This window comes from Piliocolobus tephrosceles, chromosome 5 (assembly GCF_002776525.5).
Source record: "Piliocolobus tephrosceles isolate RC106 chromosome 5, ASM277652v3, whole genome shotgun sequence".
NCBI classification, from domain to species: Eukaryota; Metazoa; Chordata; class Mammalia; order Primates; family Cercopithecidae; genus Piliocolobus; species Piliocolobus tephrosceles.
The window spans coordinates 10,095,863-10,120,276 of NC_045438.1; the positions used below are offsets into that span (position 1 = coordinate 10,095,863).

A 24,414-nucleotide genomic window follows, 5' to 3' on the forward strand; every position below is an offset into this window, starting at 1 on the left:
CCATACCAGAGCAGCTGTATGCAGCTGGTGGGAACCCACTTGCCCTGCTATCAGTTCTGCCTGGTGACTTGGCTTCCCGCTTTCTGAAAAATCAGAGACAAACAGAAAAGAACTCCCTTGATCTTTCCTCCCCAAATCTGCCGGCCTGACTGCATTTGCACCCACACCTCTGCCTTCCCTCGGTTGTAAGCATTCCTTCTCCTGCCCGGCCTGCCCTGTGCTCTGGACCCCATCCTTCCTCACCTTGAAAACAGGTTGCAGGGTTTCACTCCTCAAGTTATGCCCTCTTTCTTCTGGATCACCCAGTTTCTCGTTCTTTACTTAATCATTACTATCAGCATACAAGCATGCTGTACTATCTCCTATCTTTTAAATATCAAAAAGAAAAAAGCCCTGTAAAGAATATATACATATTTTATAAAGCTTGCATCCCCTCCATCTTCTGCCCTGCCATTCTGCTCAGCTTCACACTAAAATGTCTCAACAGTGACTTATCATTGCTGTTTCTACCTTCCAGACTCCCACTGTCCCCTATACTTGGCCGTTTCTGAAGGGGGTTCCATCCCCTTCACTGAGACTACTCCTGTCCAGATCACCAGCGACCCACCTGTAGCCAAAACCAGGGTCGCCTGTCTCTCCCAGGCTTTCTCAGCCCTCCCTCCTCTAAACACCAGGTGGTACCCTTGTCCTGGCTGCTGTGGTACCCGTTCACAGCTTCTCCCCTGGCTGGCAGTTTCTTCCCAGCCCCCTTTGCTAGCTTTGCCTCTGCACACCCTCTAAGTGGTCAATATTTTAGGCTCTGCAGGCCACGTACAACCACTGTCTCTTATTTTTTTCTGGTTTTTGTTTGTTTTTATTTTTCTTTTACAACTGCTTAAATATGTAAGATATATTCTCAGCTCAGGGCTATATAAAAACAGGCTTTGGTTGGGTGCAGTGGCTCACACCTCTAATCCCAGCAATCTGGGAGGCCAAGGTTGGGGACAGTGCTTGAACCCAGGAATTCAAGACCAGCCTGGGCAACATAGTGAGACCCCCATCTCTACAAAAAAAATTTTTTTTTTTTAATTAGCTAGGCATGGTGATGCATGCCTGCAGTCCCAGCTGCTCAGGAGGCTGAGATGGGAGGATCACCTGAGCCCAGGAAGTGGAGGCTGCAGTGAGCCATGATGGTGCTTCTGCACTCCAGCCTGGGTGACAAGGTGAAACCCTTTCTCAAAAAAAAAAAAAAAAAAACAGATTTGAACTGCACTTGACACTGGGCCATGTTGATCTCTGCTCTGGATAATGAATGACTCTGTGCTTGGTCCTCGCTATACTCTCTCCCTAGCTGATCTCATTGACTCTCTTGGCTTTAAAGAACAATTACACACCGATGATTACACAATTATACCTCCAGCTATGACACCCCACGGCGTTCCAAACTCCTATATCTGAGTGCTTACTTGACATTTTCAAGTCAGAACTCAGTATGATTGTAATAAAGTCACAATCTCATCTACCATATATTAATAATAGACATATCAAACTTGACATGCCTTAAATAAAACCCACTCCTTCCCCAGTCTTCCCCATCTCAATAAATGGCACAACCCAATTGCTCAGATCAAAGTCACTACTGCTTCCTCCTTTCTCCTTATCCCTAAAATGAATCTTGATTTCTTTCTTTCTTTTTCATTTCTTTTTTTTTTTTTTTTTTTTGAGATGTGGCTTCATCCTTGTTGCCCAGTCTGGAGTGCAATGGAGTGATGAGGTTGCTCACTGCAACCTCTGCCTCTTAAGTTCAAGCAATTCTCCTGCTTCAGCTTCTCAAGTAGCTGGGATTACAGGCGTCCACCACCATGCCCAGCTAATTTTTTGTATTTTTAATAGAGATGGGTTTTCACTATGTTGGCCAGGCTAGTCTCAAACTCCTGACCTCAGATGATCCACCTGCCTTGGCCTCCCAGAGTGCTGGGATTACAGGCATAAGCCACCACACCAGGCCTTGAATCTTGATTTCTGACCACTTTCCTTGTCTCTACTGCTGCTCTTTGGTCCAAGTTACCTCATCTGCAGTTTAAATTGCCACCAGAGCCTCCTAGCTGATCCAGTTGTCTCCACTCTTGTCCTTCAAGACATCCTCTCTATGCAGCAGCAGAACAATCTTTTAAAAACATAACCAACATTATTTCTACGGTATACACTCCCTAGTGGCACTTAAAGTAGGAAACAAGTTCATTTTGTCCTGGCACATGAGACCCTACATGACCCAGCTCAGACCCACTTCTCTGACCACATACCCAACTCTCTTCTCACTCACTGAACTCCAGCCCAACAAACTCCTGTTTTTCAAACATACCATACTTATTTCCTGCCTCGGGATCTCTGCACCTGCTGTCCTCAGATCTTCGAATGGCTGGTGTCCTTATGACCCTTCCATCCAAATGAACCCCTTACCCCACTCACTCCTCATCCCACCCCACCCGTCGTATGTTATTCAAAATGTCTTTTACTCCCTGAAATTACCTTCTTTGCTTATTTGATCACTTGTTTATTATCTGTATCTCTCTCACTAAACTGTAAATTCCTTGAAAGTGGAGACTGTGTTCAAAAGTATTCAACCTCCTAAAAGAGTGCCTGGTCCATAATGGGCACACAGGGAATATTTGTTGATTGAATGAATGAGTAAAAGTGGTATGTCCATGGTCTATTTTCCACTTATACAATTTAAAAACATTTTTTTTCAAAGTATTGTTCCCCAGATGACCAACCAAAATGGCTAGAGGTTTAATACTGCCTCCACAAAAGTAAACCTTTTGTACTATGAACCCTTTATGCTACATTCTGGGATTACAAAAATAAGTTAAACTCAGTTCCTGCCTCCTAGGATTGTATGATATGATGAGTTAAATAATCACTTAAAATTATTACAATCATGTGGCACATGAATGAATAATAAAAACACATGGCAACACTTAACTCATCCTGAGGAGGTTAGGGATGGCCTCAAAAAGGAAGTGATATTTGAGCTGAATTTGAAAGGAGTAGAGCTTTCCAGGTAGATTAGACAGAAAATAAAAGAAAATTATTCCAGAAAGGGAAAATATGTGCAAAGGTAAGAGACCAGAAAAAATTATGGAGCATTCAAACAACAACCAGTTGGTCAAGATTAGACCATGGGATATAGTGGGTTGAGGGTCATGAGAATTGATGAAATTGGTGAGAGAAGAGTGGTCAGTTGATGATGTCATGCTTAGAAATTGGACTCATTCCTGCAAAGCAACTGGCTGATTCTGACAAGGATAGGTCAGATTTTCTTAACAGGAAGAGTACCTTTCCTGCAAGATGGTAGAGAATGGATTAGAATACTCAAAGACTGCGCTCAGGGAAGGAAGTGAGATCACTCGGGAGAGAAAAGGGCTGGGAGTCAAACGCCAACTTTCACGGTCTCTTTCCTGGTCAGGGAAAGAGGAGACCCAGGAGATAGCACAGTTACAGAAGCTAGGAAAAGAAAAGAGTTTTAAGCGAAAACGGTGACCAACACTGTAGCAAACCACAGATAGATCCAGTAAATAAGGATGGGAAAATGTCAAGTGGATCTGACAATTTGGGGCCAGGTGTTGGTGCTCTTGGCAAGAACCATTTCTGTAAAGTGCACTGTGTCAAAGCAAGAGAAAAAGCTAGAAGGGAGCCTAAAGTGAAAGAATAAGGTTTTTTGTTTGTTTGTTTGTTTTTTGATTGGAGATACTTGAGCATGTTTATAGCTGAGAAGAGTCTAGTAGCTAGGAAGCAAGAATGATAATGGGGCTACCAAGACAATGGGACACCATGCTTTATACAGAAAATGAACACTTTTCCTCTTAAAATTGGAGAGAAATTTATGTGTAGGTGTAGCTATAAATACATCTATAGGGTTTGTGGGGAAGGGCTGGGGGCCGGTTGCAAGAAGTTGGGGAAATACCTTTTCATTGGTTTTGGAGTCTCTGAGGGAGTTACCAATAAATAGAGCCCCTTTCCAGAACCCAAGTTCTAAACAGGTTGAAACATATATAAAATAGTAAATACAGAGACCAAGGAGGTTGCCTTATTTCTGAAGCTACTAAGCAGCAGGCATGGCTTTAGGTTTCTTAGCCAAGTGGGGTAGCTGACATTCAGTCCCAGTATTAGGCAGCTGTGCCTACCCAGACAGGCAACACTGTGAGGCTTAGATGGGGGTTCTGCCCAAAATAGCCTTCATATGGAGGAACACAGGAAAACTCAGGCTTTCTGCTGGCAGCTTGCTCCCAGGATGAAGAATGGTGGAGTTGAGCAGAGCCTACAGAGTTATTCTTCCCAAATTTACCCATCAAATCAACCACTCCCCTCTCACAGGAGTAGAGTGAGGAAAAGGGCAGAGAGATCTGGAGTTTCACTCACTGGGCTCCCTGCATATAAAGGAAACATCAGAAGTGTGGAGGAAGTGTGCCCCACCAACAGCTTATGGCCTCCAAAGAAAAAAGAAAATAAAGTGATCTGTTAGGAATCAGATAGGGGTGGGTGAAGGAAGTGTTGGCTTAGGAATAATGACAATGTTTAGAATCACTATTTGGGTGACTAGGAGAACAAATCTCTTTGCAGCATTTTGAGGGGCCAGCCAAGGCTGAAAGTCATGGGTTTGCAGGAATATCTGTCTACACAGTTTCATGATCTTTAAGCAAAACTGTAGGTCTGTGGTTGGGTTAAAAACCAAGAGAGCCTGGGTTACAAGGTGAGTTTCAGGAAGCAGTCGACCACCTGAAAGGTAGCTGAAAGGTCAAATGAGAACTGAATGATGTCCATTAGATTCAGTAACTTAGATGTCATTAAGTTAACTTCTCTTTTGGTGGAGTAATGGAGTAGAAATCAGACAGGAATAGGTCAAAATGGGGAATATAAAGTGAGAGAAAATAGAGTCAACATATATAAACAACTTCCATTTTTGAAATACTTTGCTATGAAGAGAGGAGAAAAGTATTGTAGTAACATTAGGGACATGTGTGGATACTTGAAGGTTTTAGTTTAGTTTCATTTTTAGGTCTCAAATGGCAGAGATTTCTGGGTTGTGAATGCTAGGGAAGCAATCAATACAGAAGAAACAGCTGGCGATGCAGGATAAATAGATATCTACTTAGAGTATTTTAGACTTATGTGGTCCTGCACTGAAATTTACTGACCTTCATAATAAGAAAGAATAGAGATTATCTTTTCGTGCCCAGGAAAAATGTTTTAAGTTCCTCTAAATTCAATTTATTTATTAAAATTTTTTCTTTAGAATGCATCAGGGATTTATGCAGAAATAGATGGAGCCAAAAATGAACTACAAGTAAAACTATCTAACCTAAGTAACCTCAGCCATGATTTAGTCCAAGAAGCTATTGACCATGCACAGAAACTTCAACAAGAAGCTAATGAACTGAGCAGGTAATATCCTGGTTTCAGAAATGCAAATATCTATCATGGGGTGAATAAAATATTACTATTCAATTCCATATGCCAGAGCTACTGGGATACAGTTTTACCAGGTTGGTTAAGGTTGGATATGCTTATGTGTTGATATGTTGGTTGGTTGGTTGGTCCATCTGCGAGTCCATCATTGTTCATTGCAATTGTTTGGGGGAGCTGGTCTTTTTTGTTTTAAAAAATCTGTCATATTAAAGGCCTGTGTTCCTGGAAGAGGAGGTTGTCCGTTCCACAATTACTGGTAGGATGACCAAAGACATTTTGGTTAGGGCCATAAATGCTGTATAAAACATTATCAAATAAACCAGATCCCTTTAGAAGGTCTAATTCTAACATCACCTATTTATTTCATAGACAGCATTATCTTTCCACACCCAAGTGTCTTAAGTAAAGCTGGTTGGGAATTGGCAATATAACTGACTTCTGATAAATACTTCACAGCACCCAGCAGGAACTATTTGATTTCAACACCTGTTAAGAGAAAATCAATTGGCAATTTTCCTCTCAGCACCTAGAAAAGAGTCACACACTTCTTGGACACTCAATTAATGTTAACTGAAAAGTACTGAAAGATCAGAATTGAATTCATGACCCTGAAATAATAGGTAAATAATGAGATCATTATAGAGAAAGACTAGAAAAAAAGGACCAGTAAAGGTCATGAATAAAATAAAAACCAAGATTAACTTCTGTTCAAACTATAAATCACCTTCTTATTCTCGATTGCCAAAATGTTCAAACACTCTTCCAAATCTCCTATGAAGAGAGAAAAAAAGAAAGAGAGAGGTAATATGAAATCTTGGTGTGTCAGTGGGTGAGACAGTGCTATATCCCACTCGGTATCATGGCCCTAGAAAATAAGCTTTTGACAAAGGCAATAAAATGGAGCTTAGAAAAAATACTATTTGATAATATACTATATTAGCAGAATGTTGTTTTTGAGATCCATCTTATGGCTCTCTTCAGTATTCTTTTGTCATTTTGTAGCTACATCCCATTCATTGGGATTCCAAAATAAAACTTCTATGTATAATGCCACTCTGCAACAAACAGTGTTCCAGCATGATTCTAAGACAGTTACTACATGCTTTACATGAAACATGATCCAAAATATCAATCACCCTCAAGTCCTTTTGTATTTAGAATATTCCTGACTATATATTCATGAATGTATTTCAACTTAGAGACGTCTTCACTTAAAATGTGAATATCCTTCCACATCTGTCTGGTGTACACAGTGATTTACGTGCCGTGCTCGAACAAAGATAAACAAAATTCATTGAGGAGCTTCCATTTCAATAGCACATGTTTAATTTGAATATTGAGGTAGTACTTGTTCTGTGCCTAGTAATAAAAGCAAAGTAATAAAGGCTTTGTTTCATGCTCTTTGGTATATCTTACCACTCTCGCCAGCAAAATTTTAAAATATTAATACATATTTGTAACATTTGGTTTCTTTTGTCCCTTTTTTAAAAAAATGTTTTCTTGTCTGTCTTCCCCAGATTTTGCTCTCTGAGCCATTTTCTCAGAAGGGGTTGTGGGGAGGAACAGGTATTGAGTATTTAGATTAGACTCGCCTCTGTGGAGCAGAGCCCCATGACTTCTATAGGCCCTAGGCACTTTTGCCTTGGTGGGTTCCTCTCTCCATAAAAACATTAAAACCTTTATTTCATGTCTGCATTGGTATAAAGATTAATACCATTATTATTGTTATCCTCATTTTTTTCTTCTGATTAAAAAAATTAAAATGAAACCGCTGTGCCTAATGGATGAGTCAACCCTTCCGTAGAGGAGGTAGATTGATGATAGACTTGGTTAACAGAGAGGAAAGTAGCCAAAGAAATATAGAGAAAGTCGCTCTGAGGAAGCACACAGGGACTGGAACTGGATGCAGGAGATTGAGGAACAATTACCGAGCTCGACAGGTCAGGCGGTTTGAAGACAGGAGTCAGTGTGGGATCTGCAGTGTCATATACTGGGGTCACAGAGGACCTTCTGTGGGTTACTCACAAATGACGTGATGATACTAATCATCGATGTTTGGGACTGAGAAAAAAAATAAGGAATTGGCGGATTTAAGATTGAATAAAATTAAGACAAAGGATTTAGATGAACTGTGAAAGTGGAGATTAGAGTTTATATTCCAGAGGCAGTAGAAGTATTTGTCAATAAAATAAATTATGTGGGTACACGTAGAGTTTTAAAATCCCAATTCAGGAAACAGTGTAGGTATAATAATAAACCCCGATGATTACCAGATGCCATGCATTTCCATATTTTATTCCTGTTATATCTCACATTATTATCCCCTGTGTGCAAATGTGCAAGCACCCTGTGTGATGAGTACTCAATAAATATTGGATGAACTTTACACAGGCCAGAGAGGGGCAAAGGCAGAGACTATGGTGTGAAAGGGCAGGGGTGAGGGTGGGCTTAGGTGGGGCTGTGTGCTGAGGAAGGGCTGGGGCTGTCTTACTCCTGAGGCCCAGGATGCAACCAGGCCTCAGGAGTGAGACAAACCATGACAATATGTGCCCTGGTCAAGCTCTGCATACTTTCCTAGAGCCTCGGCTTCCTCTGCGGAAAGGAAATAACAACGCTGATTTGGATAAGCACTAGGCAGTCGGCATCATGGCTTCATTCCTCTGCCTGACCTCCATCACATAAACAAACTCCTGCTAGAAGAGGTGCAGAGGCTGTTTTTAAATCATCATTCCCTTTTCCTGCTGCTATTGCCAGACAGGCAGCTGTCATAGAACCAAAATGGGGTTCAGCAAAGACAGAGAAATGCAGAGGAGGTGTGACCCTCAAGAAAACCTTGCCACGCTAGGTGACTTTGAATAACAGGAAGGAAGCATTTGTGATCCTAGAAGTATTTAAAAAGCAAGCATTAAACATGGCCCCATTCCCCAAGAAGGTAAGGAGAAATAATAATGTTTGTTTATTAACAGGAAGTTACACAGTTCAGATATGAACGGGCTGGTACAGAAGGCTTTGGATGCATCAAATGTCTATGAAAATATCGTTAATTATGTTAGTGAAGCCAATGAAACAGCAGAATTTGCTTTGAACACCACTGACCGAATTTATGATGTGAGTACTCCCTTAAAGTTCTTTATACCTTGCCTTTCCCACTGGCTTTTCTGTTTTCTGATGTCATCTCTTGAACTTCCAGTGTGAAATCCAAATGGCAGAAAGAGTGGAAAGGGCAGGGGAACTAAGGAAAGACCATTTCATGAATGCTGTGAAGGTTTCAGTCTGCAGGTTCTTCAAGATGTGCTGTAATCCAGTCAGCAAATGCCAGTTCCTTTGACAGCTTGTTTTGTTTAGCCAAAGTCCCCGAAAAAAAATATGTATTTAAAATTGGTCTTGCTGATAGAAAAGATACTTTATGCATTCATTTAGATTTTTTCCAACTCAAAATTATTTACTGCATGGCTTCTACGTGGCAAGCACTTTGGTGGGGCCTTGGCCAGGGCTTTGTTCTAGGTTCACTGAATCTTTCCAAAAAAAAAACATTACCTTGCCAAACACATTACTTTCTCATGGTCATAGATTTGACCTTAATTTTGAGCTGTAAAAATGAAGCTGAATGGATTTTGCTTGGTGTTCAGCAGATAAACTGTGTCATTTAAATCCTACAACTATGAATAGCTTATTTCTTCTGCTGTCATTTTTACTCTCTCCTCCCAATTCCTTTGTAGGCGGTGAGTGGGATTGATACTCAAATCATTTACCATAAAGATGAAAGTGAGAACCTCCTCAATCAAGCCAGAGAACTGCAAGCAAAGGCAGAGTCTAGTAAATATCTTCACTTTCCTATCTCCCTTCTAATGTATAGCTGCTTCCCTCCTTTCATACATGTGTACAGAGATTTCCAAATCTAGGATTAAAGAATGATAATAACTAAATAGCATATCAATAGTTCCTGCTCAGAGTCAAGTTACAAAGAGCAAAGATTTGATACTTTAAATTGTGATTTAAAAAAAAAAAAAAAAAAAAGCCACGTAGTAAACTACATGGAAACATACAGCTATCTCACATACTGTGGCTATGCCTGCTAATCAAATAGGCTGATTAATAGAAACTTACCATAAACACCAATTTTTAGGGGGAAATGTCATAAAATACACTTAACACTAAAACTATATTGCACAAAATTTCCTCTTTCTTGAACAATTCCGAAGGCCTTTTAAAATGTTTCCCATGAAGGAATGGGTCATCACTGTGAGTCAATTAGGATGACAGGGTACCACAAAGCCATCTGGTTATTTGCATTTTTTTGTTTGTTTGTTTGTTTGTTTTTGTAGTTTGTGTTCTACATAGGTTACTGCGTTTAGAACAGACCTAACAACCATGTGGTAAGAAGGATTTCCAAAGGCCAATGTTTGCATCTGCTAAAGTGCTCACATCCAAGGGTGAGGGAAGGAAGGAAAAATAAAAGCAAAATTGCATTAGACAATTTTGAATCTTGTGAGTTACTCTTAAAAACAATTGAATGGACTAAGAAATTCACTAAACATTATTCATCTCGGAGATGATGAACTAATTCCTAAGGACTTTTAAACATTGACTAATGAGGTTGGAAATTCATCATCTAGCGAACTTCTAACTACCACCTAAAAACAAAGGCCAAGTTTGAAACTATAAATGTCACTCAATTTTGTTAAAGTAATTAATCTCATTTAGCCATGCATTTTCTTTCTCTTTTGCAAAGAGCCATTACATAGAGAAGATAAATGCACTTCGCTTTTCATACACAGATACTTAACTGTTTATTTCCCATAAAACAACTATTATTTTATTTTTCTGGGCAAACAAAGTGCCATTGTTTCTCTAGTCTAATTATTATATGTCTAATTAATTTATTATATAAATATATAAGTCTATCCTGAACATGCTCTAAGGAAAATAATTAGAATATCAGTAGTGAAGAATTAAAATATTAACAGTAAAATATTTCTAAATAAATGTTGCTATATCTATGTATTGCTTTTGTGTCTTGTGTTGTGAAGACCAGAATGTGTCAGTCTTCATGACACAGGGACTTAAATATTTTATTCTTTTTGATAACTTGTAATGTATTCTCTCAGTCTTGTCATTATTGAGTTATTGAACTTCATAAAAGCAACTTTTCTATTTTAAATGTAACCATTAATCGATCCCTACCCACATCCCTTCAAAGTTCCATATTTTCTGTCTGATAAATCTCTCTGCATTAGCCTGTTTGAATATTTTACAGTCCTGTTCACCTATTTCATGATCTCATTTGGCCAAATCCCTTCATGTATTTATTTGCAAAAGGAACAACAATAGGGACTTAGTACCGTGTGGCTTAGAACTTTCCAGGGCTGTCTTCCCTTGATAATACACACATTTGTGATGTACATTCAGGTTTCCAAATTAAACCATAGTCATCTACTAAATTATGTTATAATTTTAGATTATCTTTTCTTCATTCCAAATTCCCTTCAATGATCAGTAATCTTTACTTCCCAACTTTCTCTTTCATTACATATACCAAATAGTTGATAATCTATATAATCTCAGGAAGCTGCTATTTAAATGAATCTTCTACTTAACTCATTTGCAAAATGAAAAATATTTATGCAAGTCAGTAAATTCCAAATAGAACACCCTTCTTATGAAACATTTCTTCTTATAAACATCAAGCCCAAAATAGATTTTCTTCCTCATCTTTTTATCAAGAGCTCCAAATATAGAGTTAAATATATTTTTTCTCAGTATATCAGGCAGGATTTTTTTTTGTTTTTGTTTTTGCAGTCATGAGACCCAAAAATAAGAGCTAAAACATTGCTTGTATTATAATGTTTGGAAATTGAAATTAGAAAGAGGAAGGAGGCAGGGTGCAATGCAAATTCTCCACACTACCCAGAAAAAATACAAAATACAAGAAGTGCTTGTATTTGGTTAACTGTATTTCATGACATCACCACCCCTTATACACATATTTGGGGGGGGAAGATAACAATAAACCAATTTAAGTTTAATCTGATGTCCAATTTGAGTTTATTTTAGGATTTCAAGAATAGTTTAACATTTAAAACATCAATTGTAATTTGTCACATTAATAGGATATAGGATAAATTCATATGGTCATCTCACTACATGCAGAAAAATTATTTAACAAATTTGATACCCATTTTTTACTTTTAAAAAAGACTCTCAGCAAGCTAAGAATAGAAGGAAGCTTCCATAATCTGAAAAATAAAATAATATTCAGCAAATATATTAAAATGGAAATATTGAATGCTTTTCCACTAATATTAGAAACCGTACAAGGACATGCTACATTACTAATTCAATGTGTAAAAATCCGGTTTAATTTTATATACAACAAAGGAAAATTAACTTTTTAAAATAACAGTGTTTACAATAGCATCAAATACATAGGAATAAATCTGATAAAAGAGCCTAAGGTTGCTACACATAAAGATCTAAATAAATGAAGATCTAAACAACCATATTCATTGAGTAGAAGACTAAAATTTGTAAATATGACAATTCTCCCAAATTCATCTACAGATTCAATTCAGTGTTGATTAAAGTACCTGAACTGAATATTCTAGAATTTACATGGAAATGAGAGGGGAAAGCCAAGAATAGCCAAGATCATCTTGAAGACTAAAAACAAAGCTGGAAGACAAACTGCATTATCAAGATTTATTATAGTGCTATATGGAAATTAAGACAGATATAAAAGATTGTAATACCGTATCCTCTCTTTTGAATAATGTTCAAAAACAGACACAAACAGGTGGAGATAGAATTCAAAATAGTGATTATCTTTGGGTCATCACAGGGGCTCTAGGGAGCTTAAAAGGTGGTAATAAGTTTCTATTTTCTTGACTTGGATGCTGGTTATGTTTTGTGTTCATTTTGTGAACATTTGTCAAGCTGTGCATTTTTAAAGGATGCCTTTTTCTAGATGTATGCTATATAGCAATTAAAATTTTATTGAAACAAATAAGAAAACAAGGATTATTTTTATAACCTGTCATCATCTTATATATAGAGACAGAGAGATTTTTTTCTTTTCAGCTCTTTACCAATTGTGCTGCTTGATGTTATAAGTCATGGCAGGGCTATATGTTTCAATCAAAGAAATTAACCATTATGGCATCCTAAGTCACTCACAAGCAGTATTACAAGTGTTCTGCAATTCTGCACCTCGAATTTTAAATGCTACTTTCCAGAATTGTTGATCTATGTTCAGAGTATTCAGAATGCTGCAAATACTGCAGATGACTGCATCGTACAAATGAGAAGTTTCCTTGTTGAAATGGAAACCTTTTCGAGGCATCTTGGCTCCACTAGTACTTCTTTCTGCTGCTTCTCCACAGGCAGTGATGAGGCAGTGGCTGACACTAGCAGGCGTGTGGGTGGAGCCCTAGCAAGGAAAAGTGCCCTTAAAACCAGACTCAGTGATGCCGTTAAGCAACTACAAGCAACAGAGAGAGGTAAGCATCAGAAAGAATTGAAGTCTCATCTGTTGGTTCACTGGAGTGTAAGGTAAACCTTCAAGGAAGGATTAGGTAATTTATTTGTCAATGTTTTTATACATAAATGTTATTTTCTGATGACAGAATAACATGTTCATTACCAAAAAAAGTTCTAGAAAATAAAAAGAAGAAAATAAATACAAATGCTGTAATCACACCACCTAGAGGTGATCTTTAGATTTGAGAGCCTTTTTTTCCAGCATTTCCTCTGTGTGTGTGTGTGTCTGTGTGTGTGTGCGCGTGTGCATGTGTGTGTCTTTTAATGGGATCATGCTGTTTATAGTGTTTGGTAATGGCTTTCTTATGAACATCCTTCCTCATAACAATATGCCCTAATTTGGTTATTGGATTTCTTTGGCCCCAGCTGTAAACAGCTCCCTCTGTTACATGTCAAGTCATTCTTATCATATAAGCAACAGGCCCAAACAGAGACTAAATAGAGACCAGGGAGACCAGCAAGCCCAAACAGAGAAACAAAAACACATGTTTTGCTTAATCTGGGACTGCAGTGGTATCTTAGATAGATGCAATTGGAAGTAGATGTGCCTTCCTTGGCACAGTGAAAGTTAAAACACTAGTGTAGCATACGCGTGTTTTACGAGAATGAGCAAATCCTAGCTACAGTGCTACAGTGCACCAAAGCTCTGGCCAGGTGAGTGGTCCTTCATGGAGAAGCCTCATCATCACCATCATCAGAGTGACTGTTTATTGATGCTTAGTGTGAGCTGGGCACTGTCCTAAGTGTTCAACATACCTGTGTTAGTCCGTTCTCACGCTGTTATGAAGAAATACCCAACACTGGGTAATTTACAAGAAAAGAGGTTTAATTGACTAACAGTTTTGCATGGCTGGGGAGGCCTCAGAAAACCTACGATCATGGCAGAAAGCACCTCTTTACAGGGCAGCAGGAGAGAGAAAGATTGCTGAGCAAAGGGGAAATGCCAGACATTTATAAAACCACAGATTTCATGAGAACTCGCTATCACAAGAATAATACGGGGAAACTGCCTCCATGATTCAATCATCTCCCACCCGTCCCTCCCATGACACAGGGATTATGGATGAGATTTGGGTGGGAACACAGCTAAACATATTAATACTTTATGTCACAGGGATAAGTACCACTATTGCCTTCAGGCTGATATGAACCCTGAGGTTCATCAAGGTTAGGGAACTTGCAACAAGCACAGCCAGTAAGAAGCAGATTTAGCATTCAAACCAGCATTTATCAGAATCCAGAATATGTGAGGCTAAATGAAATATATCCTCACTTTAATAAATTATTTATTATTTATATATTATTAAATTAAGTATTATTTTTATAACAAAAATAATCAGAATTTACTTAGGTGATGGTATAACTTCAAATTTATAATTGTTTTCAGTTATAATTATGTTACAGTTGGGGCCAAAGAAATCCAATAACCAAATTAGGGCATAACTTCAAATGCATAAAATTTGAAGTTATAAAATCACCTAAGTGAACTATAATATTATAAAAATAATAAATTATTTTTATAGAAATATTAGAAAATTCTGATAAGAAAAAAGAAGAAAATCACCTATAATCCCATCCCCTAAACAAAATATTTTGTTGTAAATTTACATTATGGTTATTTTACAGATGTAATTTTTAACAAAATGAGAATTCACTAATAAAACTCTTTGAAATTTGCTTTTTTTTCCTGTTAAAAACACCTTTCTTCATTAATTAATTTCTATAGCATCATTTTTATGGCAAACGTTTTCCACAAGCCTACTTTTTCAGAAAAGAAAGTGATATTTGCAATTAATTTCAGACACGAACCTCTTATGAGTTAAAATCTCATATTAACTCATATGCATTTTCTATGGCTTTCTCACCAGGTTACAGGAAATACAATTAATCTTCTTTTTAAATGTATCTCTTAATTCAGATATGTTTTCAGTGGGCCACATGGTTATCTAAAAATCTTACTTTTGCTTAAGAGCCCAAAATGTGAGATCTATTTCATTGAAGGGTCAAAGGGGTGTTAGTGTTCCCCAGCAAATGTCCGGCTTCTCTGCAAAGCGAATGACCCTATGCTCTGTGTAAAGGGGATGCCCAGCAGCGCCTGGGGCAGTCCAGGCTGATCACCGAGGAAGCCAACAGGACGACGATGGAGGTGCAGCAGGCCACCGCCCCCATGGCCAAAAATCTAACCAACTGGTCACAGAATCTTCAACATTTTGACTCTTCTGCTTACAACACTGCAATGGACTCTGCTAGGGATGCAGGTATCACTTAGAAATTTCACAATTTGAATCTAATTGAGGAATTGGCCATTAAACTCTATACATCTTTTGTCAAAAAACAGTTTTCTTCATTTGGGTTTTGGATTTGAAAATTATAGAAGTTAGTTTAGAAAAAGAAAAGGTTTTGCTCTGTTCATCTATCTATCTATCTATACCTGTCTGAATACATATGAAAAACATACATATATTTTGCATGAACACTAGATAGATTGGTAAAGAGTCATAATTTTTTCTATGTGAAATAATGGTAGCAATTGTGTCAATGTAAGATTTATCCTTTAGGGAACAAGGTTAATCGAATGTTGGGTAAACAATCCTAACACAATACTGTTTAGCTTTTAGGAAAAAAATTACTAAATGGCATTGCTTTTACTAGGCAACATTGCTTTTTCTTTATCTGAGTAAAACAGGTTATTACCAACAAGTACTGAACATGGCCAAACATAACTCCAGCTTTCTATTAAGAACAGCATGTTGCCCAACTTGAATATACAGTTCTATAGAAATGAAAATGAAATATTTTCATGTTCACCTAATTTATTTTGTAGATATTAGAACCTTGCAGTACTTGTGAAATGTCCCTTTTTCCATTCTCACATTTTTATCCAATCCCTTCATAACCTCTTAAATAACAATGTCTGTCAATACCGTGACAATATCATGACTAGAACTTTTTGTTCTCCAATATGGTTTTGCATACAATATTACCTTCATTTGTATCTGAATTAAGAGAGGTCATAAATCCATATATGACCTGCCACTGCAAATTTTATTCCAATTTACAAATACCGATTCCCATAACAGTAAAATAGCTCTTTTGTAATGATCTTTTAAGTATATGTTCGTTTCTTCCATGTAACCACTCATGGAAGTGCTTTTAAAATTTTGTCTTTAAAAGATTTGCCTACATGAAATTCAACTATTACATTTATAATGATATTGCCTCGGGAATATGTACCAAATCTGTGTTACATTCTTTTTTCCATTTTTTACCAGTTTTATCAAGTGATTCCAATAAGCATCCAGAACTTTCAAAAAATTGAAATTGTTTACTGTGCTTTTCTCAAATAGCATTTTGTGGTTCAAAACAAAGTAAATGAAAGAGGATACCATAATGTAAGAAACTTTATAAATACTCTAATATAAGGTGGCCCCCTTTTGCTGAGATAATTGATTGTAGGGAGCAGGGGGACTCTGTCTTATATACATTTCCATTATCAACATCTAACATAATTCATTAAGTATAGTATGTCTAGTTTTTAAAGAATAGTATACTATAAAATAAATGTTGTTGTCAGTGATCCAAACAATAAATATCTACCTCTGTATTAATCAATATAATAAACTAATAGTTGCTATTATTTTACTTAATTCTATTCCTTGTGCTGGAGAAACACCGTGTGTCCTAAGCACAGAGAAGGGGTGTTTCCTTGGTCTGCACTGACACAGTCTCCTGAATCTGAGTTTAGTTCTTCTCTAGGAAGAGGCTTGCTCTTGCCCAGCTACTAATGCTTAATGACCATGGCCCTGCCCTTAGGTAAGAGAATACCTCAGAAGTATTTGTCTCTGAGCCAATGATTCCCAAATACTAGTGTGCATTAGAATCACCTGGAGGGCTTGTTAAACACAGGCTGCTGGATCCCACTCCCGGAACTGCTGATTCAGTGGGCTTGGGACGGGGCCAAGAATTTGCATTTCTGACAAGTTCCTGGTGATGCTGATGCTGCTTGTCTGGGAACCACACTTTAAGAACCACTGTTCAGTCAATGAAACTCTGGAAAAAGTTATGCCATTCTCTTTGTTTTGAGTTTCTCTTCTCATCAAGCTGTATCCTTATGACTGGTGCTTTTTTTTTTTTTTTTTTTTTTTTTTTTTGAGACAGAGTCTTGCTCTGTAGCCCAGGCTGGAGTACAGTGGTGCGATCTCGGCTCACTACAACCTCTGCCTCTTGGGTTCAAGCGATTCTCCTGCCTCAGCCTCCCGAGTAGCTGGGATTACAGATGCACACCACCACACCTGGCTAATTTTTATATTTTTAGTAGAGACGGGGTTTTGCCATGTTGGCCAGGCTGGTCTCAACCTCTGGACCTCAGGTGATCCACCAGCTTTGGCCTCCCAAAGTTCTGGGATTACAGGAGTGAGCCACCACGCCCAGCTGACTCACGCTCTTTTCTATGTTTAAGTTATGCATTCAAGAAGAAGGACATAAGCAGTAGTCAGTGTCAGCCTTAAGGGGCACAGCTGCACTAGACTGAGTCAAGGGGAGTGTTGTCTCCCGCTCCGGCCACTTCCTCTTTTGCTGTTTCCCTCAACCCCCAACACCCAGAGGTTGTTTTGTTCTCCAGCAAGATGTCCAAGAGTAAAAAGAAAGAAAAGGTCACTATGATCTGCTTGTAGCATCACCCTTGTCTGCACCCACAGACCATGGCCGCCTACCCCTACCTTGGCACAGTTGCCACTTTTCTGGGTGCTACCTGGGTTTCCTCCATTTAGTGCTCTCTTCTGGGACAGTAGCAGCAGCATGATGTGTGCATGGACATTCTGGAAAACAATCTTCCCACCTTTTTTCCCAGTATTCCTCTTTACCTGTTCTATCAGTTATATTAGAAATGCAAGCAGAATCTGTGCTTTATGGTTAAAGGAACATTTGTATATATACTGTGGACGCTGCCCTTTAGAAAAAGTTAGCTTGCTCTACATACAATTTTTAGATCAATAAGTATTATAAATTTCACAAAAATAGGAACAAATTGTGCTTTGGGCTTTGTCAGGTCCACAACTATGCCAAATGTCTTGCTCGGGGTCAGGTTGGAGCCCATGCTGAGGTCTCAGGGGAGCGGGTGGATGGCAGATAGCGGAAAGAACACTTGGGGGATGTAGACAGGTGAAACGTAGTTTTATTCAGCAGCTCTCTCCTCAGAAGCTCTCACACTGTCTGCTGTGTCTCAGCTGCTTGCTCGGGCTGCTCCACACACAGCTGCGCAGCCGGCTCTCCCTTGCCTTCGGGGTCGACAGCTGAAGTCTCTCTCTGGACACAAGTCAGTTCCCGGCTCCCCGTTGCCTGCCTTCAAGGCAACTGCCTCTCCCTTACAGGGGTCAGGAGCGTTACTGTCTCTTTGGGCACCAGCACACCCGCGAGCCATGTTGAGCCCTGGCTCTCCCTCTGTCCATCTGCAAGACAGGCCACCGTGGCACTCTCTCTTTCTCTGGATGCAAGTGCATGTGCCCTGTGCATGGCATCAGCAGGGCAGCTATACCTTTTCAAGCAACAGTGGCTCTGAGCCAAGTATGCGCTTACAAATAGGTTATATAACAAATGGAGTGTGCACCTGTGCCCTAAACTCACTGAGTCACTCTGGCCCGGATGTCTGCCTCGACCTATTCCTTGACCAAAGCACATTCATGTACCTTACAGGCTTTACTGTGAATTTTGCAGGATTAAAAATAATTTCTTATTGTTCTACCATATGTAATCCGTGTTTGTTGTCTACATCTGGTTCTTGAAATATGCTGAATATTGAGATATTTACTCAAGTGATTAATTTTTATTAACTGCAGTAAGAAATCTGACAGAGGTTGTCCCTCAGCTCCTGGATCAGCTTCGTACGGTTGAGCAGAAGCGGCCTGCAAGCAACGTTTCTGCCAGCATCCAGAGGATCCGAGAGCTCATTGCTCAGACCAGAAGTGTTGCCAGCAAGGTAACTGATGAAAAGACTCATCAGTCACTCCGTGATAATAATAACACGAAGCTGAGCTCCAACTGCTTGGGCAGCTTCAAGAGCCTGGACCTTTCCACTGTATTCTCCAACTCAGTAGTTCTCAGCCCCATTTGCTAATTAGAAACACATGAGAAGCATTGAAAATGAAACCAATTCCTGGTCCCAACCTGAAAGCAATAGATCAGACTCTGTAGAGGAAGGGCTCAGTACCTGTATGTTCTTTAAAGCTCCCAGGTTATTCTAATGTGTAGTCAGGTTTAAAAACCACAGAGTTAAACTAGTCAATAAAGCTAATATAGCCAAAGAAATCAAGGACATCCTCAATAAAAGCCTCAATTGGTTCTTATATTTTATTTGTTATTTTAACAGCTACTTTGGGTGCAATCACCACAATGGAATAACCTATCCCATCTGTCCTACCCCTTCAAGAAATTCTCTGATACAACACAAATTACGCGGAAGCTTTTACTGACCGCCCGCGGGGTTGACTGAGAAATCACGTACTGGCTAAGAGGAATAAACTCCACAAAGACACTGTTTTGAGACACATAGAAGCAACCGAGCACAAGATAACTAGAGCCGGCATTTGTAGGAACATCTCCTGACGCAGCAATTACTTTTCAGTGTGGCAAAGTGGAGCTTGTTCTTGGACCTCTTGAATTTTTTTAATTGATTCATAGACCAGACTCACTTTTTATGAACAAAGTATATGGTTTTATTTTCTCAATTAAGAATCAGCCTGAACAGACTACTGGTCCTAATTACTGACAGAAAGAAGCATTAGAAATCAACTATTTTGTACTGTAGAAGATTATTCTTGGTAAATAGACCTGACTTTTAAGTGGTGATAAATGGTCCCCTGTCACAAATTACCTTATTTAGATGCCCCAGTGAACATTTTCAAAAAAGGCTTATCATCAAAGGTACATCAAGAAATGGCATTCCAAAAGCTAGGTTTTGATGAGTGCTTTCTTGTAATATTATTGCTGTAAAGAGTATGACTTTGGGACCTTAATCACCTAAGACCATTTGCTGAAGACAGACTTAGCCCTACCTTTGGGAGCTGGGAGCTCACTCAGTGCCCCCGAGTGAGATGCTTTTCATGCAGACATGCACTATTCTCAGACTCTCACTTATTAATGTAAGACTTTAATCCCCCATACGTCTTGTTTATTAAGATGTATTGGTCTTGGCCAGGCTCGGTGGCTCATGCCTGTAATCTCAGCACTTTGGGAGGCCAAGGTGTGCAGATCTCTTGAGTCCAGGAGTTTGAGACCAGCCTGGCCAACATGGCAAAACCCTGTCTCTACCAAAAATACACAAATTAGCTGGGCATGGTGGTGCACACCTGTAGTCCCAGTTACTCGGGAGGCTGAGGCACAAGCATTGTTTGAACCTGGGAGGCAGAGGTTGCAGTGAGCTGACATTGTGCTACTGTATTCCAGCCTGGGTGACAGTGAGACTGTGTCTCAAAAAAAAAAAAGATGTATTAGTTTTTACTCAACTGGTAACATAGGACAGCTGCACTCCAGTCATTTGGGAATATAGAGCCTTGAGCTCACTGACCACCCACATTAGCCAAATCAACATTAGTAAATTAATGTAAAGATGTCTAATCATTCGGAAAGATTCAGATAAATGGCACAAGTATACACAATCCATCCACTTGTAAGTACTCTGCAAGTTACCCCTGAATCAGACCAGTTCAGCATATCCTATTGGGCCTCTGAGAAATGCACTTACTGCATTGTGCTTTGTTGTGATGCCTTTCTGTGAGCCATTATAAGCGGCACCTTATGAACTCATTATTACAGTTATTATAATGGTAGGGCCAGGCACTGGAAAGCACTTTAGAGTTATCATCGTATTTCATGCTCACGATGAATTTATTATCCTCGTTTCACAGATGAGGAAACTGAAGGTTAAGTGACTTGCTCAAGGTTACACAGCTAGGAAGAGGCAGAGCCCATCTGGTCTGAGACTATAAAGCTAGTCCAGACCCCTCCCAACTGTGCAGACAAGGGCAAGGATGTTGCTCACAGTCTCACCCAATGCCCCTTTTATGAGGACCCTAGGGAGAAAGTCCCAGCTGTATTAGTAACTGAAATTAGTTCTACTTCTCCCAATTAGTTTTATATAAATTGTGTGAGCCTTGTGAATTGTATACTGACCAAACAACTTGAGCAAGTTGTTTAGTTCACCCAAACCGAGTACGCCGTTCGTTGCGGAATTCATATTTATCCTCATGCTTGGATCTACTTTGTCACCACGTTTTTTGCTTTCTTTCACCCCACTTTAAACGACTATATCACAATCTGCCCTGAGTCTTCTCTTCAACTAGGGGAGGATGTGAGTGAATAACTAAAGGTATGGAGGTGAAGAGAGCTTAGAGGCCCCTGTCACGAATGAGGGAGGACCACTGAGAACCACGGGAAAGCATTCTGCCCATTTCTGCAAAGCACTGTTCATGAAACCATTGTGTAACTCCAGATCCAAGTCTCCATGATGTTTGATGGCCAGTCAGCTGTGGAAGTGCACTCGAGAACCAGTATGGATGACTTAAAGGCTTTTACGTCTCTGAGCCTGTACATGAAACCCCCTGTGAAGCAGCCAGAACTGACCGAGACTGCAGATCAGTTTATCCTGTACCTTGGAAGCAAAAATGTAAGCACATGAGTTTGAAAGGAGGGGATAATATTTACAAGGAAAGCTGCTTTTTCTCTTGCCTAAAATAAAGCTACTAGGCAAATGAACCAAAACAATGCCCATTCTGATAACTCAGAAGGTCTCATGTTAATGACAAGATTAAAAGAATGACTCAAGAACAAGTAATTTTTCTCTGTGTGGGAAATTGTGGGGATTGTTTCCTATTACCATTGTACTGCTAACTTTGATGAGTGAATGGAATACCTCAAAGACTTTCAGAAAGACAGAAGTGTATTCTGTTTGATGCTGAATCCTGTTTGGAGATGCATAATGAACAGTACTGTCAGGCTATATTATATCCCTGGGTAGCCTCAAAAAATTAGCCCATTCCTGGTAGCCAACAAATTTCCATGAGCCTGAGCAAGGATGGGGCCAGCAGACTCTGATGTGGCCACAGGGAGGCTGGAGAGGAAAAGCCACTGCCCGGTCTCATGGGTAATAATTCAGGCCAGAAGTCACTTGTATATACCCAAGTATTTGGATTTCTGATTGTCCTTTAAAAAAGATGATGTTCATTCATATGAATTTTATTTAAATGACTTCTTACTTCTTGATATTTTAGGCCAAAAAAGAGTATATGGGTCTTGCAATCAAAAATGATAACCTGGTATACATCTATAATTTGGGAACCAAAGATGTGGAGATTCCCCTGGACTCCAAGCCCGTCAGTTCCTGGCCTGCTTACTTCAGCATTGTCAAGATTGAAAGGTACAGTGAATCCGTGACACAGGGCATATATGCACAATTCACAAGAAACCTGTTGAACACACGCACGTGCACACACACACGCGCAGTCTTCCTGTGGAAGTTATAAATAGCATTTTCCCCCCTTTATGCTTGCTCCCTTTTCTTCCATTATTCTTGTATTCTTTCCCAAACACCTTAGTAGAAAAGAAAAAAAAAGTCATTTCTAAATCGCGATCTGATTATTAGATTTTACCTGGCCAATACATGAATTAATTTCAAAATGAAATGTCTTTCTTCTCGTTCCCATTGATTGTGATGTTTTATAAATGCTTGTTAGTGTCACAAAATTAAATTACCCATTTTGTGATGAGGAAACATTAACATTTTGACTTTTAAAAAGTATTTTCTATAAATTATATAATAACACATGAAAATTATTTATCTCAATAGGGTGGGAAAACATGGAAAGGTGTTTTTAACAGTCCCGAGTCTAAGTAGCACAGCAGAGGAAAAGTTCATTAAAAAGGGGGAATTTTCAGGAGATGACTCCCTGCTGGACCTGGACCCCGAGGACACGGTGTTTTATGTTGGTGGAGTGCCTTCCAACTTCAAGGTCAGCCATACAGCTATATTTTGACCTATTACAAATCTACAGTAATTGTTTTTATAAATCTATAAACCTATAATGACTTGGGGGTTGCTGATATCACTTTAAGAGCTTACTTCTGGGGGGAGTAGAATTCTGAACCAGAATCTATAAACCTGTTGTGTAAATCTGGTCTATGCTACTCATATTTTCTTAATGTCAATGCTTTCAAGTTATAGCTGACTCCTGAAGATCCGTTCATTCATTCTGATACATGCATATGTAATTCATATTACCCCTACCTGCCACAGGAATGTCCATAGCTTGTGGTGTCAGCACAGTTTAGATCTAATCTTCAGCTTTGCAGTGGTGGTTTCAAAAATTCAGTTATCTCACCTAATACAGGTATGAAATAAAGTATCTGGGATGAGAGAGGGGGTGGAACCTAGGAGAGAGTGTGAAATCTGATGAAGAGGGGATAAAGGATAGGTCAAAGAAGATGAGAAGTTGATCTGGGCTTCCAATTTCAGGACTATTATTACTAGTTATGGGCACATGATTGGATTTTCTCTGAGGATTATTTTCCCTCTCATTATATGAGAACAAGAATACCTACCTCACAAAGCTGGCATAAGGACTGATTTTTGTCATGAATTCACTGTCCAGCCTATGACCAGCACATAATCTATACTCAGTAAATCCCACTTTCTCTGCTAAGATTTGCACAACTGACAAGTTACTGCATATCTAAATGATTTGGCATAAACACACTCGGGTCTAGAAAGACATTTCTATGAAGGGGTAGGTCTCCTTGACCTACTGTTAGTTGCATTGTCTGTTCTGTAATGTCTGGGTAAAACATGACCATGAGACATTTGGTTTTGCTTTTTCTATTGAACAGCTCCCTAACAGCTTAAACCTGCCTGGCTTCGTTGGCTGCCTGGAACTGGCCACTTTGAATAATGATGTGATCAGCTTGTACAACTTTAAGCACATCTATAATATGGACCCCTCCACATCAGTGCCCTGTGCCCGGTAAGAGACAGTTGAGAGTACTAAAGACTTGGATATTGATGCAAGAGCAGCAGATAGAACAAGTATGAGTCAATATTCAGGTTCTCAAACTTGTCTTTGGGGAAGCCAGGTTTGAAACTGCATAAGTCATACCTGCAAAAAAACTCTTCACCTATTCTCTATCATAGATGAGCATGCCCAAGTATCAAGTGTCAAACAACTTGTTTGCAGCCTTGATTTAGGATTCCAGGCACCAGGGTGTCCCTGGAGACTTCGGTTGTCTTAGCACACAGGATGGAGAAGAAAACAATCCATGTAACATACCTACAAATACCTCTTTATCTGTTCCGGGCAGACAACAGGACTTCATTTAAATGTTGTAAGGTCCACAGAAGATGTTAGAAGAATGAGTTAAAAGGGCTTCACTTGAAAAGCATAACAGAAA

The 24,414-nt window shown here is 39.2% G+C and overlaps 1 protein-coding gene across 1 annotated transcript in view; it reads left to right on the forward strand.

Annotated features, from left to right (window-relative positions):
* LAMA4 (laminin subunit alpha 4) overlaps positions 1–24,414 on the forward strand; it is a 147,741-nt gene that overhangs the window by 90,314 nt on the left and 33,013 nt on the right. The window contains exons 14-23 of the mRNA XM_023219040.1: positions 5,273–5,421; positions 8,412–8,553; positions 9,165–9,261; positions 12,825–12,941; positions 15,060–15,239; positions 18,816–18,955; positions 21,467–21,640; positions 22,245–22,390; positions 22,820–22,982; positions 23,857–23,990. Of these exons, the coding sequence (XP_023074808.1) occupies positions 5,273–5,421; positions 8,412–8,553; positions 9,165–9,261; positions 12,825–12,941; positions 15,060–15,239; positions 18,816–18,955; positions 21,467–21,640; positions 22,245–22,390; positions 22,820–22,982; positions 23,857–23,990 (1,442 nt within the window). The remainder of the gene's footprint in view (positions 1–5,272; positions 5,422–8,411; positions 8,554–9,164; positions 9,262–12,824; positions 12,942–15,059; positions 15,240–18,815; positions 18,956–21,466; positions 21,641–22,244; positions 22,391–22,819; positions 22,983–23,856; positions 23,991–24,414) is intronic.